The following is a 16,769-nucleotide window of genomic DNA, read 5'->3' as shown; positions in this document are numbered from 1 at the left end:
TGACAAAGCTATACCACACATTATAAGAGTGTTATATCTCCCGGTTTTAATCTTTCTGGTCTAGTCACATAATGTGGGGAGGTGACTCCCCTATCTAGCCACAGGAAAATCACACATGACAAAAAAAAACTATGGTCTTTCTAATCTTTAAGGAATGAAGACTAGGATTTAGGGTCCTGCTTTCAGTAAAGCCTTTGGATGATCTCCATGTGCTGTTGCCACCAACTAACCCAGGGCTTGGGAAATTGGATGAAGGGGGCATGGGACCTTGCTGTACTCTTTTTGTAACTTCCTGTGAATATAGCATTATTTCCAAGTAAAAATATTTTAATAAGTACAATGAGACTCACCGCAGTTTAATATTTCTTTCTGAACTTGTTTGAACTTTGCCACCATTTTAGAGGACAGTTTGTCAATAGAGTTGATATCAAAGACATAAGCCACACAATGAATCCTGTCTTTCAGTGATGGAGAGGTGATGAAAGTAGGATGCTTGGGTGTAATTGGTTTATGGGGACTAAACTGTTATAGAAACATAAGGTAACATTTAGAGAGTCTCTGCTGAATTCTTTCAGATACAATTCATGTTTCAAACATGCCCACCACTAACCTCCAACCCAAAACTTTCCCTTCCCTCCAATACTCCTTCCCCAGATTAGTTAGTAGCACCCCTTTCATGCTTCCTCTCCACTGTTAGCATGGCGCCATTATGTCTTTTTTATAAAACAACACACTCCATTGCTTTGGCAAAAATGGTGATAATAACTTAATTGTCCATAATGGAAATATTTCAGAAAAGTATAAATAATGTTTTTTAAAACCTAATTTCAAAACTCTTGCATACTTAACTGGACTAACTGAGAGAAAAGGCAAGAGAAAATATATTGAAAATGCCATTTAAACTAAAACACTAAAATTTCTTTTAATTTTACAGAAGAAAAAGAAATTAAAGTGAAAAAAATACCAAATTTTAAATTAACATCTCCTTACCACAAGACAATAATCTTTTCAATGTTAAGAAAATAATTACAAAACATAATACAAGGCTGGGTTCATTATTTTTTTAACTATATGTTTCAATGTTGGACTGAATTGATTGACTCTGTGCTGTGAAAAATGAAGGTGCTCATATAGCCATGATTTCTCCCATTTCTCTACCCTGCTCCTCCGCCCTGTATCTTAATGTCTTTTTAGATTGTGAGCTTCTTGAGGATAGGATTATGTTCATATTCAAAATTGGCGTAGTATCTGACACAAATTAGGTTTTTAATCAACAGTTTTTAAATAAATAAGTGCATAGTTAAGGTTTCCAATCAAGCACAATTGAGAGGCAAAGGAAGTCACTGCTTAGAAACTGAGGCTGATTTTATTGTGCCTAAAAGAAAGGTGATAATAATGGTTAACTTTTTGAGAACTTAGAGTACATCTTCTCATTTAATCTTCTTAGCCACCTGTGAGATTAGCATTATCTACATTTCACACACACATGATAAAACTAAGACTTACAGAGACAAGTATGTAACTTGCTTATGGGTACACACCTAATTGGTGGCAGAGTCAGCCTTTGAATCTAAGTATTTAAGTAGTGAAGCCTGATTACTTTCAGTATAACATCACACTTCAACAAAAAGTGGTTGTTTCAATATTCTACCTAACTGATTATTAAAGTTCAAGAGATTATACTACTACTTTCCTACTGTTTTACATCATTGTAAAGAATGATATAAACACAGTTCCTCCTGAACTTTTCCTGGAACCTATATGAGTAGACTCTTGCCTTTTGGCTATATTTCTTATAATAAGAGAAAGAAAGAGCTGTTATCTACTTTCCTTACACGAATACTTATTAAAGTACAGTGGTATTGGTTGGTGTTAAAACCACTTTATGACAGCTGAAACTGCCTGGGGTAAAAAGTCAATGAAAAGCATTGATGAAAATGATTTGAAATGTTTTAGACATTGAAGGATTCTTACCTGATATCTGTCTGGCACCAGCCTTTTAAGACGTGGGGTATGTCAGCCACACATAAACCTACTCCCTCTTTCTCATCCAGCCCCATGGAGTCACACAACATAAATGGCAGAGATTTACCATCTTTTCCATCTTTAGTAGAATATATCCTATACTGTAAAACAAAACACATCAAGTATAAAAGTTCATTCTTCAACTAGCCTTCAAGACACAAAAATAGGAAAAATAGAAACTGGTTAATATTTATAAATTGTGGTCCTCAAACATTTTGGTCTCAGGATCAACTTAGACTCTTAAAAATTATTGAGGGTCCCAAAGTTATTTTATTCATGTGAGTTATATCTATTGACATGTAACATACTAGAAATTAAAACAAAAAATTTTAAATATTTTTAAGTCATTTAAAAATACAATTATGAACCGTTACATGTTAACCTAATTATCAATTTTACAAAAAAAATTATTTTCCAAAACATTATAGAAAAGAGTGGGATTGATTTACTTTTTGCAATTCTCTTTAATGTCTAAATTAATAGAAAACAGCTGGATTCTCATATTTGCCTCTACATTCAATCTGTTGTGATATACTGTTTTGGTTGAAGTATATGAAAAAAATCTGGCCTCACACTTACATGTAGTAGGCAAGGAGGGAGTATTTAATTTAACAGCTTTCAGAGAATTATGGACATTCCTCATTAATAATACATCAAAGCTAACAAGTGATAATTTCTCAAAGATTAGCTGCAATGTGAAATCCGTGACATTTTCATATTACATTAAGTTCATTGATCTATCTTACACTTTGAATATATCTTTTATCCATCCATGATTTTGTAACCTGACGCATTGGTCATTTGAAAGTATTGGTTCGCTGGCTTATCTGGATGGTCCAAATATTGGCACATTTCATTGTACAATATTAAAACATCATATTTGTTAATACCATCATCAATCTCATTAGACAAGTCTTTAAGTTCTTAAGTTTTCAGTCTCAAAGTGGTGGATACAAGTTTCCCAACATTCCAATTTTTTCTTAAAAGCTCAAATGCTATCTTTGGTAACAAACACTGTGAGTTGTTGTCCTTGAAGTGACAGGCTCATTTCGTGCATTTTCCCCAAAAATGTCTACCAAATACCCAAGTATGAATCAGCAAGTCTTTCAGTTGTCTTTTCAATCAAAAATGTTACATGAGAAAAGTTCCGCTTACAACTCAATTGCACTAGTGCCCTTGCTAGACAACCACCATATTTTGACATGTATTAGGAGCACTTTATATGCACTTCCCATTTCATCACACAAAATTTTTAAATGATGTGCATTTAAGAGTTGAGTTTAAATAGAATCGATAATCTTTACTGATTCATCAAGGAAATTCTTAAGTGAAAGTGGCATTTTGTTTGTTTTTACTGCAAACTCAGTGGTAGGGAAGATTACAGTGACTGTAGTAGTGTTTGGTGCCATTGCTTGATTCATGTTAAGGTGCCAACAGATAAAATTATATTTGTTTGGGCTTCCCTGGTGGCGCAGTGGTTGGGAATCTGCCTGCCAATGCAGGGGATGCGGGTTCGAGCCCTGGTCTGGGAAGATCCCACATGCCGCGGAGCAACTGGGCCCGTGAACCACAATTACTGAGCCTGCACGTCTGGAGCCTGTGCTCCACAACAAGAGAGGCTGCGATAGTGAGAGGTCCGCGCACCGCGATGAAGAGTGGCCCCCGCTTGCCACAACTAGAGAAAGCCCTCGCACAGAAACAAAGACCCAACACAGCCATAAATAAATAAATTAATTAAAAAAAAATTATATTTGTTTGATCAGTTCAAATGTTAATACACTAGAAAGAGCAAAAAGCATCTTAGTGTTTTAAAAACAGTTTTAAGTTCACAGATCCCCTAAAAGAGTTTCAGGGACTCTCAGGGGTCCACAAACCTCATTTTAAGAAGCACTATTTTAACAAAGCTTCTTTTCTAGACACACTCAATCTGATCCCAAGACTATTTTTCAGGAAAACTCTGAAAAAATTTTATTTATTGGTCAAATACACTTCCAACATAGACACAACTATGGAAGATTTGGGAAGAATCACAAAGAAAAGGACTTCTCAGAGACACCAGACAATAATCACCATTCTCCCACTCTAAACGAGGAAGTGGAGAATCCCCCGTAGCCTACTGTAACTTGTGTTTTTGTTTGTTTGTTTTCAAATGTGTTAAGAAATGTTAGTTTCATTTAACCAGTTTTCACGGCTGAATATTTATTCTATAAAAACTTTACTGATTGTACATTTTATATATAGTTCAAACTACTGAACGAAAAAAGTAGGTCCCAAAGATGCAAAATTACCGCACCAACCAATCCAAGGTAAAGGCAGATTTACACACTGTACAGTTCTCCGAAGCCAGGAGGTGGCCACTTTTAAGTATAAATGTCAAAACTGTATAAAATAAGGTTTTAATTTTATTTCATTCTTCCTACATTCCATACGATTGCAAGCTCAGAAGCCTACTGAATGGTAGACATCTGGAATCAGGAATCAGTCCCCACTCCTGGCAGGAATGAGGGTGTTTATTTACACATGGCACTCTTCAGACAGCAATCTGTACTTGGTATATTGTGTTGACATGAAAGCAGAGACCAAGAACATTAAACGTCAATATAAGGTAGTTCTTTCTCTTAAAAAGGAGTTTCTGCATTTAATAGTGTGCCAAAAGAATTTTAACTTATTAAATAAAATATATTCTAAGTGAACCTAAAAATTACACTTTATAAACATAAAAATACTTTTATTTTTGGTGAAATACATCAATCATATCTGCAAATAGAAAACCAAAACTGTATATAAAGTAGTAGTTTTCACCCAGCAACAAGAAGCACTCATGTAGTTATTTTTCAAAAGGGTCAGAAAAAACTAATTATAAACCCACTAACTTATAACTTAGATATCATACTTACCGCTATTCAGTGATTCACTAATACAGCAAAACAAGCTTTCCCCTAGAGAGAGTGGTTTCTTCCTGTCAACTGGGTAAGAATCGGACATATTTTTTAAAAAAGGGAGAATCAATTGACTTCTCAGCATGACTCCTACGTGCGTTTTAGTCTGGGGGTATGTTCATCAGTGGGTGTTTAATCAGAAATACTTATCCTGAAAGATAAGACTTCCTACTGGTTTAGAATTTTCCATCTCTGAGGTTTTGTACCTCCTTGGAGACAAGGGCATGCCTCAGATTTTTCTATATTTCTATTTGGCTCAGGGGAGGCAAGGCTGGCTAACACCTCTTTAGATTCTGTTTTCTAGAGGGGAAAAAACAAGGAAAACAAACATTATTCCAGACTTTTCTGACACCCAAACCAGGAAAACACACTTCTTTTTTATACAGTCCTAGCCAAAGATAACAAAAATTAGAGCCTCAAAGAGCAGCCCAGAGCTCTCCATTATACTTGTATACTTGTGTGTATATTAAGTATAAAATAATGACGTTTGGACAAAGGAGCTTTGTAGTTATTTATTTTAAAGTTACAGTACTTAGAAACTCCTTGGTAATTAATTGCTTGTCTATTTCAAGTCCTGCTTCCAAGCGTGAGCGCCAAGTGAACGTGCTCCAGGCTGTGAGGGTGGGTCCGGGCCCCGGGGAGCCCCAGCCGCCCTGCGCCATGCGATTCCAGGGTCGTCTGGGGGCAGCCTGGCCATCAGAGCTTGCCGATTTTCCTCTGCAGGTACCTGAGCATGGAGTCCACGCCCTGGGCCGAGCCCCAGATCTGCTTCAGCACCTCGCACTCCCGCTCGTTGGCCTGCTCCAGCTCCAGCTTCCTGCTGCAGCGCACGAGGGCCTTGGATTCCACGAGCACAACCGGGTTGCAGGAGGCGAGCTCCTTAAGGGGAACCATGACTTCCCGGGTGAAGGACGCCCCCGGCTAGAACACCTGGGGGCCCAGGCCTTTTGCCACACGCCGCCTGCGCCATCAGCTTCCACCTGCTGAGCAGCGTTTCATTCGCACATGCTCCTCCCACTACCTTGGGAAACATAACGGTGGTACAGCCAACTGGCCTCTGTCCGAAGATAGTATCGGGTGTTTGGAACCGAGCCTTTTCATTGGCCCAAACCACGTCACAATGAGGCAGTATGGACTCTCCTCGTCCAATGGCTAGGCTGTTTACGGCTGTAATGATAGGCTTCTTAAACTGAATGAAAGCATTCGGGAAGTTAGTGAAGGCCTCGGCCACCTTCGTGCTCTCCCTTTTCCGGTCGTCGGTCAGGCGCCGCTGGGTGAAGTAGATGAAGTCGAGGCCGCAGCAGAAGACGCTGCCCAGGCCGCCGAGCAGCACAGGCTTGCTGTCTCGGCGGCGGTCGTGCTCTGGGCGCTCTGCACTTCTGTCCTCACCTCTGGGTTGAGTAAGTTGTTCTCAGACGAATTCGTGGACAGCAGGATGTGGGTGAAGCCTTCCTGCTTCCGGACAATGATGTCCCTGTACCTGTAGGTGCTTTCCGTCTGCCTCACTGCCGCTGGTCGAAGGGCTGGTCTCGTCCGTCGTCGATGAATTTCCTCATCCAGCCATCACTCCCGTGACCGACGTCTGCAGTTTGGTGGTCTTGTTGGCCGTCAGCGCGTCCGTGAACGGGGAGGAACCTTTCCCCTTAATGGCTAGCCCCGTGGCTGTGGCCACGGTCAGGGGGCCGGACACCTGAGGCACCAGCAGGTGTATCCCCGGTCAGCGGTCAGCTGGCCGGTCCCCCCATCCGCAGCCGCTCGGCGCCAGGGCCCGGCAGAGCCCCGACCGGCTTTGTGGCCGCCACCTCCAGCGCCACCGTGTCCTCCTGCCCTTGCTTGGCGGAGTCCAGTTTCTCGGGGCGCTCGTTCTGAAAGCCGTCTGCTGTGGTCCTGCTTTTGATAGGGCTCTTGGGCACGAGGATCTTTATACCTGCCGTGGCCAGGTCCATGTTCTTCCAGTTCAAGAGGGACGGGGCTGGGTTCTTCTTGCACTTCTGGCTGGCAGCAAACAGCGGGCTGCTCTTGGGCTCATGCTCTTTGCCGACCACGAGTGATTTAGGAGAGGCCTTGGAAAAGATGCTGTTGGTGGGTCTGGAAAACTGTTTCCTGGCATTGTTCGGGGAGGTCCGATTGGTGCTGGTGAAGGTGCCCTCCTTCTGCTTCTCGGTGTGGAGCCTGTTAAAATCGTGGATATATTCCTCTCGGTTCACCAGGTGCTGCTCCGGCACCTGGTGAGGTGTCATCCTCACTGTCGTAGCCCTTCCACCGAACCAATATTCTGTCTTCCCTTTTTTTGTTTTTCCTTTTGTCAACGATCCTTTCAACCTGATGTGAGTTAGTGGAGACCAACATACATGAGTTTACTCCTTTTCCAAATTTATCCAAACGATTGGTATTCAACAGTCTGTACCACTCAAGATAAGACTCTTCAGATCAGGAGTTAAAGCCATGCCACATCTCGGCAGAACAATGACTAATATCTTAAATTAGAGGTTATTTTCTTTCCCTGCTCAACAGCCCAACCAATCACTTATTCAGTTCTCCCAAGAATCTCAACCTATTGTAATTTGTGATGGAGTCAAAGCTCCCATTGCTCCATGAAATGCCTAGGAGCAGTCCCACTGGAGATTTTGATCTAAGTGAATGGGGATTACTGGTACCTGAACATGAAAGGAATTACATGAATCATTAAGAGTTAGATACTTAAAGTACATTATAAAATTTCAAGATCAATAGGTACATTCATGGTGCCATTAACCATTAACTTGTTTCCTTTACTTCAGTTCTTCAGAAAGAAGGGTCTCTGAGCAATAAAATATTCCATTTCCTTCACAAAATACTCTGTCCTGTTTTCCTTCAGTGTATATAGTATTTGCATTCTATTTGGAATTCAGGACTTACATCTTCTCTTAAAGCAATGCATTTGGAGTTTTCAACATAAAAAGAAGGCAGAGAAATTCTGTCCTGATGAGTACCGCTATTATAGCGTCTATCACACTGAATACTACTTATTTGTTTATTACCTGCTTTGGTCCCTGAGATCCCTCAGTAAAGGGACCAAGTATTATTTGCACTTAGGTCTCTATTGCAACACAGTATTTAGCAAACATAAACATTTCAATCAATGCTTAATGTACTGATTTGCTGTTGTGGTATCTTGCCTTGGCTCCGAAGGCTAGGCTGATGTATCATAATAAAGCCACTCAAGTGGATAGAATATAGCCAACATCAAGAAATAAGATGTGATTCTTGAAAGTCCTAGAAAATGCTTTCAGTTATTGAATGTGACACAAAACTAAAATGAGCTGTTGCTGTCTTATGCTAAATTATGCATTGACAACATACAACATATTCCCAATCAGAAGATAACAATATTAGACTGTAGCAAACATAGAAAAACACAGCTTGATTATGAAATTTTCTATTAATTCCCTTTATTCTTTTTGTTTGTATGATAACATAGACAAGCACAGAATGGAAGTTTCTAGATAAATATTGCACTGTAATTGGTAGGTCTTTCAGGTAACATTTTAAAAAATGGTGTTAGTATTATACTTATTTCCTTAAATCTATTTATTTACAAGTAAGATAGTCTTTATAGGAGCATTGATAGATTGATTTACCCCTGTGAAGGTTTAAATCGCTGTTTTGCTTCTCATGGTTATTTCTTATAAAATAATAATTGTAATCCATAAAACAAAATCCTCAGGAAATCCTGCAATAACTTACCTGCTCAGTAATGCTGGTGACATCAGACCCCACTATGGTTTGGTGAGTCAAATGGCCTTGGAAAATGCACTTCACTGAATTGAAAAAACTGGACTTTCCAAACCCCACTGGACCCAACAAGAGAATACGGATTTCTGAAATCAAGTCTGCATAGGGCCTGTAGGCTCTGAGGTCTGCTAGGAGACTATTTCTGTGCCTGTAAAAATGCAGTAGTTAAATACAACAGACAAATTTCCATAAGGAAGAATACAATTCTCCTGGCTCTTTTCTTCCCTCTGAAAAGTATGGTTTAATGCTTACTTATTATTTTGATATTAACATCTATCATATGACTTGAAAGGGTCTAAGGTTATACATTTTGTGCTTGAAGAAAATGCACTTATCTATATCTGACTAAGTTAAACATTAACCAGCAACCAAATCATTGCTAAACTATTAGCCTTAGACCATATAAATCTAATAAATAACAGGAACACTGAAGATGAATTTTCAGTAAAAAGGTTATATTAAGAAGAAATAAAAAAATATATATGCAATGCAGGTGTTTATCTATAAACTGGGGAGAAGGGACTTTGTTTTTAAAATTTTTCGAGTTTCCCCAAAAACTTTATTCTCAAGGAAAGGATTCAGAGGAATTATCTAAAATGTTCATCTCGACTCTGTCTGGGAAACTTTGAATGTAACAGGACCAAAGTGAAACATGAAGTCAAATTGTCATCAGGTGGATCTTAAAAGTTTCAGTTGGTAGTGGTTTTGTTTTTGTTGTTGTTCTAAATTGTCTTGAACACATTATGTCAGGAACACTATAACTGATTTTTATCACTCCAAGTGATACAATTTTTAATTTTACTATTTGTCGGTGCCATTTATACAGTTGGTGAGTAATAGATAGTCCAAGAAACTAACTTACTGTGTGGCTCTTGTTATCCTGTTTATGTAGCCTGCATCATCCTTAATTCCTAAAGGAAATAAACATAGCATAATAATGTTTAAACTTGTCTGGTTTAGTGTGGCCAAGTCTACCTTCTAAATAGGGTATTGAGTCTTCTTTGCATAACCCAGCTGAGCTGTTGGGTTAGGAGTTAGGATCGGCAGCATAACGAGATGAAGAGGAGCTAAAGTTTTCTTCTTTATACATTAAGTCACTCTGCAAACTCATATAATTATGCCTAGAGGTCCTCGAGCTGACCCCAAAGGTGTCACTTGTCAAAATACTGAGGCCTTCCCCCCACCCTTTCTCTCTCTCCATCTCCATCTCCATCTCTTCACTCATACTTCTCAACTTACTTTGATCAAAGCTGCCTATTCTTTCTGGGTAATAACCCCATAACCTTTAGGCCTTCCAGGTTTCATTTTTGAGCTTATAAAAAATTTTGTGGCATGAAATTCAATTGTCTGTCTCCTTTTTCCTTGTTCACGTAGATTAATTATGACCTACCAAACACAAAGAGTAGAACCAGAAAGTAGGATTATCTAATTTAACATACCTTCCACTTGAAAAACTTCACATTCCAAAAATCGGGAGCCTAAGTCAGTTTTTAGTCAATTTTTCCACTAAAAGTTTATGTATAACAATGATTCTATTGTATAAATCTAGAGATAAATACTGATAGGGAGAAATAGAGGACTGAAATACCAGTTGGTCATCGCTAATTTCCGATGTTGAATTTAAAAATGCAGCCGTCATTTCCATTGTTTTATTCTTTTGAAATGAAAAACAGAAGGAATTATTTGGCTCTCTAAAACGTTCAGACATTTCAGGATAATGCCCAAGCATAAAGATACCAAAAATATTCTTGGGATGATAAATCATTGTTATAGTGGATCCCTGACGAATGCACCTATTATGCATATTTCTAATTCTGTTTCCGTGGACACTTAGACTTATAAAGAAGTCTCAAAGAAACATTTCCAAGCAGCTTTTGCAGACTCTTTTCCTCCTTCCATGTCAGTGTGGTTGTCACTGCCATTGTTCTGTATCTAGTGAGAGAAAAAATTAATAGTTTGAGAGAGTAGTATAGCATTGTGGTTTCTGCTATACTAGTTCCAGTGAGTTATTTTTTCCTCTCGCCTACTTAAAGCATGTTATTTGGATTTGGATTATAAAGATATATATATATATATATATATATATATATATATATATATATATAAAATACACAACACATATACATATATATGCATATATATATAAAACTATGGGTAGATATGAAAAAAATAGATAATTTAAATTTAAAATATTTTTTTAAGGTCAGTAGAAAAAATAAACTGGATTAAAAAAATAGAGAAAAATTCATGAATTAGAACAGGGATCAGCACACTTTTTCTTAATAACAGATAGTAAAAAGTTTAGGCTAAGTGGGTCATAAGGTCTCTACCACAATGACTCAACTTTGCCAATGTAAGGCAAAAGCAGCCACAAACAATATTTAAACAAATGCACATGACATTATTCCAGTAGAAGTTTTTCTACAAAAATAGATGGCTGGCATATAGGCCATAGTTTGCCAACCCATGAATTTGAAGATATAAATGAGAAATTAATTCAGAAAACAGTGTACAAAGAAAGAAATTGAAACATGAGAGGATTAAATCCTATTTAATTGAATAGGATTAAAATGGTCTATTTTACCTAAGTGGCAAAATAAACCATTAGCCATCAGGCCAATTCTTTCAATGAGAAAAATTAGAAACACAGGATAAACTGTAAAACAGATATATTTGAAAGTATTGGAGAGAAAAAAAAAGCAGTGAAGAATTATGTTATTAGCTAAGATTTGGAAAAGAAGTGAAGGCAGAGAAGTAAGCTTGGCATTTGATGCATCTGTCAACTTTAGAAGGTGCTAAGAAGTTCAGCAAAGCTTTTGCTAGATTCGTAGAGCTAGGGTAATACAGCACAAAAAAGAGGGTGCCTTCACAACCCTCCCCGAGGCCATGCGTGACAATTATGAAGAGCTACAGAGAAGAAGCACCAGTGGACTGGGAGGTAGACTTAATTTCATCTCTAGTCTTCTCAGTCTATAATCAGATTAAGACAAATGAGGATTGCCAGTGTCTCTAGCTACAGGACAGATGCAAAATAAACTTTGGATGAAGAGAACATTTTCTTAACTTTAAATTACCTCTACATTTTCTTGATATTCAATGTCTCATATTCATCATAAACACAGGGGAGCAGACAAAACAACATGATAGAAAACCAAGAGAAAAAACAGAAAAGAAAATAGAAACAAATCCATACTGATAACGGAATTACCTACAGCAATTTTTAAGTAACTAAGCTTGGTGTGTTCAAATAAGTTAAAGATAAGATTGAATGGTTGACAGTAAAATGGAAAAAAGAAATTTTAAGGAAATTCTGGACTTAAAAAAATATATCTGAAATTTTAAAATTGGAAGATACATTTAACTAAAGGTTAATAAACACACTTAAAAGGAATAATTAGTTGGAAGAAACTATATCAAACTGAAACAATGAGACAAAAAGAAGAGAAAGAAAAGCACAGGACAAAAGAGACTAGAGGTACAGTAAAATTAGCTAACATCTGTGCAACTAGAGTCTAAGAATGAGAGAAGGAAGGAATAGAACATATATTAAAATAGTCCCACAAAACTCAGGCTTCCCTGATGGTGCAGTGGTTGAGAATCCGCCTGCCAATGCAGGGGACACGGGTTTGAGCCCTGGTCTGGGAATATCCCACATGCCGCGGAGCAACTGGGCCCGTGAGCCACAACTACTGAGCCTGCGCGTCTGGAGCCTATGCTCTGCAATAAGAGAGGCCGCGATAGTGAGAGGCCCGCGCACCACGATGAAGAGTAGCCCCCGCTTGCCACAGCTAGAGAAACCCTCGCACAGAAACGAAGACCCAACACAGCAAAAATAAATTAATTAATTAATAAACTCCTACCCCCAACATCTAAAAAAAAAAAAAATAGTCCCACAAAACTCGAAAAGCAAGTCTCAAAACATTTCAAAGCACTATAATTTTGAATAAGAATATAGGCTAGAAATCAGGAAAAAAAAAAAATAGATCCCCTAATACATTAGACAATAAAGAAATCTACTACTAAGAAATCCCTGGATCAAATAAGAAAACTTAATGAGATCTGGAAAATTGAATAAATGATAATAAAATATTATTGTCGAAACTTATGAAATGAAGCTAAAATGTACTGTAAAAAATGTATATAATTAAATACATGTATTAGAAAAGAAGAAAGGCTGAAAATGAATTATATAAACTTCAACTTCACAACGTCAAGATAAAAAGCCAATTAAACACAAAGAAAAAAGAAGAAATTAAATAATAAAAGTAAAAGCAAATATTAATAAAGCAAAAATAAGTATACAAAGAGAAGATCAACAGAACCAAAGTTAGTTTTTAAAAAGAATAATAAGATGTGTAAAACATTGCTGATACTGATAAAGAAAAAAAGGTGGTGGGGTGACAATGTACCAAGGTCAAGAACATAGACAAGAACATCAGTACATATGCTACAAACAATAAAAATATTGTTTAAGATGAACAAATTTTTAAAAATAAATTTGAAAATAGGCAAATTTGAAATGGGCCAATTCTGAGAAAAACAAAACTTACCAAACTGATATGAAAATAGATAAAAATGAATAATCTCATAGCCATTTTAAAAAAACAGAATTCATCATTAAAGACTTCCCAAAAATAAAACTCAAGGATAAATGAGTCCAATAGCTAAACCAAACTTTGAGGGATCAACTTTACAATCTTAAACAAACACTTCAAGAGAATAATTTAGAGACCAACACATTACAATGGCATTATAGGCAAGGAAAATTGCAAGCTAGTCTCACTCCTAAATACTGATGCAAAAATCCTCAGCAAAATATTAGCAAACCTAAAGAAAAAAGAAGTGAAGCAGATTTTTTTTTTAAACCTCATTCGCAAAAGCAGCAAATAAAATAATGTTCCTAGGAGTAAATTTTTTAAATGATGCAAGCAACTTCTGAAGAGATAATTATATGAAGAATGTTATAAAGGACATGAAAAATGACCCAAATAAAAAGCCTCTACCCGGGCTTCCCTGGTGGCGCAGTGGTTGGGAGTCCGCCTACCGATGCAGTGGATGCGGGTTCGTGCCCCGGTCCAGGAGGATCCCACATGCTGCGGAGCGGCTGGGCCCGTGGGCCATGGCCACTGGGCCTGCGCGTCCGGAGCCTGTGCTCCGCGGCAGCAGGGGCCGCGGCGGTGAGAGACCCGCATACTGCAGGAAAAAAAAAAAAAACCCTACCCAACTTTCTTGGATGAGAAAAGCCTTCTTAAAAATAATATCAATTCTTCCAAAATTTATCTTTCAATTCAGTGCATGCTCAATCAGAAGCCCAAGAACATTCTTTCCATTGAATGTAAGAAGGTGATCTGAAAGTTCACATTATATTTCAAGGAGCAAAGAAGAGCCAGGAGAGTTTTGAAGAAAAACAAGTTAAGACTTATATAAAATTATGATAATTAGGAGAATGTGAGAGTGGCACTAAGATAGTCAAGAGCCCTAAGACTGACCAACTTTCATAGCCAGGGTCCCCTGGAAAACAAAGCTTAAGGCCGAGTTTACATGCAGAGGCTTTATTGTGGGGTGCAAATCCAGAGAAATAAACATGAGGTAAAGCAGAAAGTGAAATCGAGAAGGACTTGACCAAATACAAAATTGACACAACTGATTACTCAGCTTGGAGACCAAGTAATAGCTCTATAGGGAAAAAAAAATTAATTAAATCATATCATCCTCATAATCTCATAACATCTTTAAAAGTAAATTCCAGTTGGTATGAGGCACTAAATGTGCCAAGTTTTAGAAGGAAATGCTGGAGAATATCATTATGACCTCTCTATTGGGAAGGATTTCTAAAATAAGATACTAAAAGTACAAACTATAAAGGAAAGAAAGATAAATTTGACTACATTAAAACTTAAATTTTTCTTACAATAAAAGATACAACAAATGCAACTTTAAAACACATTTATCCTACAAATATTATCCAACGTATAAACAATAAGAAAACCACAAACGACCTAATAGAAAAGTAGTCAAAGTATGTGAACAGGAAATTCACAGATGAAGTAACTCAAATGGGCTATAAACATATGAAAAAATGTTCAATAGTTCTAGTGACAAGGAACTGTAAATTAAACAATAATGAGATATCATTTCACGTTAAACAAAAGTCCAGTGATACTAACAGTTGACCAGGACATAGAAATTCAAGAATACTTACATTGTCCTGATGGGCATGCAACATTTTGGAAAGTAAGTATATGCATAGCAGCATCGTTTATGGTGTTGTTAGAAGATTGGATGTACAAATTTTGGCATATTCATACAAGGAAATACTAAAGGGCATTGAAGTGACTGAACTAGACCTATTTGAATCAACGTGGATAAAGCTCAAAGAACTAATTGGAAAAAAGCAAGTTGAGAATGAGACTCTTAGTATGATACCATAAATAAACTGTTAATACAAAATGCAATACTAGAGATCATTTTAGTTACATACATATATAGAGTAAAAGCATAAAAACAAGTATGACAATAATTTATACCAAAGTCTGGGTAGTGTTTCCCTCTGGGAAGGAAGAGAAGGGAAGAGAACGTAGGAGAGACTCTTAGATAATTTCAACAGGATCTGTAATGCTTTGATCTGTAATTAGAATGGTTTGGTTTTCAAGGAAAAAAAAAAAAAACCATTCTAATTAAATAAAGCAAATCATTCGAAAAATCAGATAGAACTGTATAAGATTACAGTAGAGTTCATTTATTCTCTATAGTTCCCTGTTTATGAAATATTAATTAAAAAACAAAACCAGTGAAAGAGAAAAGCATGATCATTAGCAGTGATTTCACTCTGAAACTTTTTTCAAAGAAAGAAAAACGGGCAACTTTCTTCGCACACAGCTAGGAAACATTGGATGACAGCAAGTCACTTACTGGTTTTTCAGAGTTGGACGAGGCTTAAACTGCTCTCTGATTTATGGAACAGCCACAGTTGGGACACTGAAGCTTCTGCTGAGATCAGTGGTTTCCTGTTCTTAAGAAAGGAAAGTGAAACACAGCAGCAAACAATCAGGAGACAGCAAGCCACCTGCTGTTAAGTTTCTTTTTCTCTAGTAAAAAAGAGACAGCAGCAAACAATCAGGAGACAGCAAGCCACCTGCTGTTAAGTTTCTTTTTCTCTAGTAAAAAAGAGACAGAAAACAAGAAAAAAATAAAAAGATTCCTGTTGAGCACAAGAAAAAGATCTTTGGTCCCCTCTGCAGCCCACATCTAGGCATGCATGAAATGGCAATTATTAATAAAAAATTGCGATAAAACTAATAGTTAATAATTTCTTGTGCATATAACTATGTATTTGGCACAGTGCACCTACCTGCATTGTCCTAGTTTCTGCTCAAAACAATCTCATACAGTAAACACTATTAGCATCCCTATTTCTCAGAGTATGAAAATAAAACTTAAGGACATTAAGAGACTTTGCCCAAAGTAATGGAGCTGATAGAGTGGTGCAGCCATCTGGTATTCAAAACCCAGACTGCCTGCACCGGAACAAACAGTTTATGATTTGGCTTTTCCTGAATGCATATGGTAAGGCAGAGTGCAGCCTCTTTTCCTGTTTATACATTCATTCATTCAATACAGACTTAGATCCTGGGAAGGAAAATGCTGAGTAAGATAAAACCACTGCCCTCAGGGACCATGCTGTGTACTCCAGGAGACAGTCAGGTATACAGACAGTTATGTTAGTGTGCCGAGGGCTACAAGTGGAGTAAGAACGAGATTGTCTGGGGACCAGGATGATGGTGGCCTCACCCAGTCTTAGTGCACTAGGAAAAAGCTTGCTAAAAGATCAAAGTTTAGACTGAGACATGAATTACAAGGAAGAAGTGAAGCAAGAGAGAGCACAGTGTTATGAGACCTCCAATTATTTTAGTCTGACTGGAATGGAGTGACAACATCAGATTGGCAGGCAATGAGGCTAGGGAGGTGATCAGGGTTTTAAAAGATGCAGACATAGAGAATGGAGTTGAGGACACGGGGAGGGGGCAGGGT

The 16,769-nt window shown here is 37.6% G+C and overlaps 1 protein-coding gene and 1 pseudogene across 1 annotated transcript in view; both read right to left on the bottom strand.

Moving 5' to 3' along the window:
• The window catches only part of IFI44L (interferon induced protein 44 like), a 29,203-nt gene extending 18,543 nt beyond the window's left edge, over positions 1 to 10,660 (bottom strand). Inside the window, 8 exon segments of the mRNA XM_065886571.1 lie at positions 351 to 522; positions 1,975 to 1,994; positions 1,997 to 2,126; positions 8,691 to 8,886; positions 9,601 to 9,649; positions 10,178 to 10,233; positions 10,235 to 10,569; positions 10,571 to 10,660. Of these exon segments, the coding sequence (XP_065742643.1) occupies positions 351 to 522; positions 1,975 to 1,994; positions 1,997 to 2,126; positions 8,691 to 8,886; positions 9,601 to 9,649; positions 10,178 to 10,233; positions 10,235 to 10,569; positions 10,571 to 10,660 (1,048 nt within the window).
• On the bottom strand, positions 5,661 to 7,313 carry LOC136131256 (chromodomain Y-like protein pseudogene; annotated as a pseudogene).
• Positions 10,661 to 16,769: the final 6,109 nt, after the last annotated feature.

The sequence above is a fragment of the Phocoena phocoena genome, chromosome 1 (genome assembly GCF_963924675.1).
Source record: "Phocoena phocoena chromosome 1, mPhoPho1.1, whole genome shotgun sequence".
Lineage (NCBI taxonomy): Eukaryota > Metazoa > Chordata > Mammalia > Artiodactyla > Phocoenidae > Phocoena > Phocoena phocoena.
This window is presented reverse-complemented; position numbering and strand designations above follow the sequence as displayed.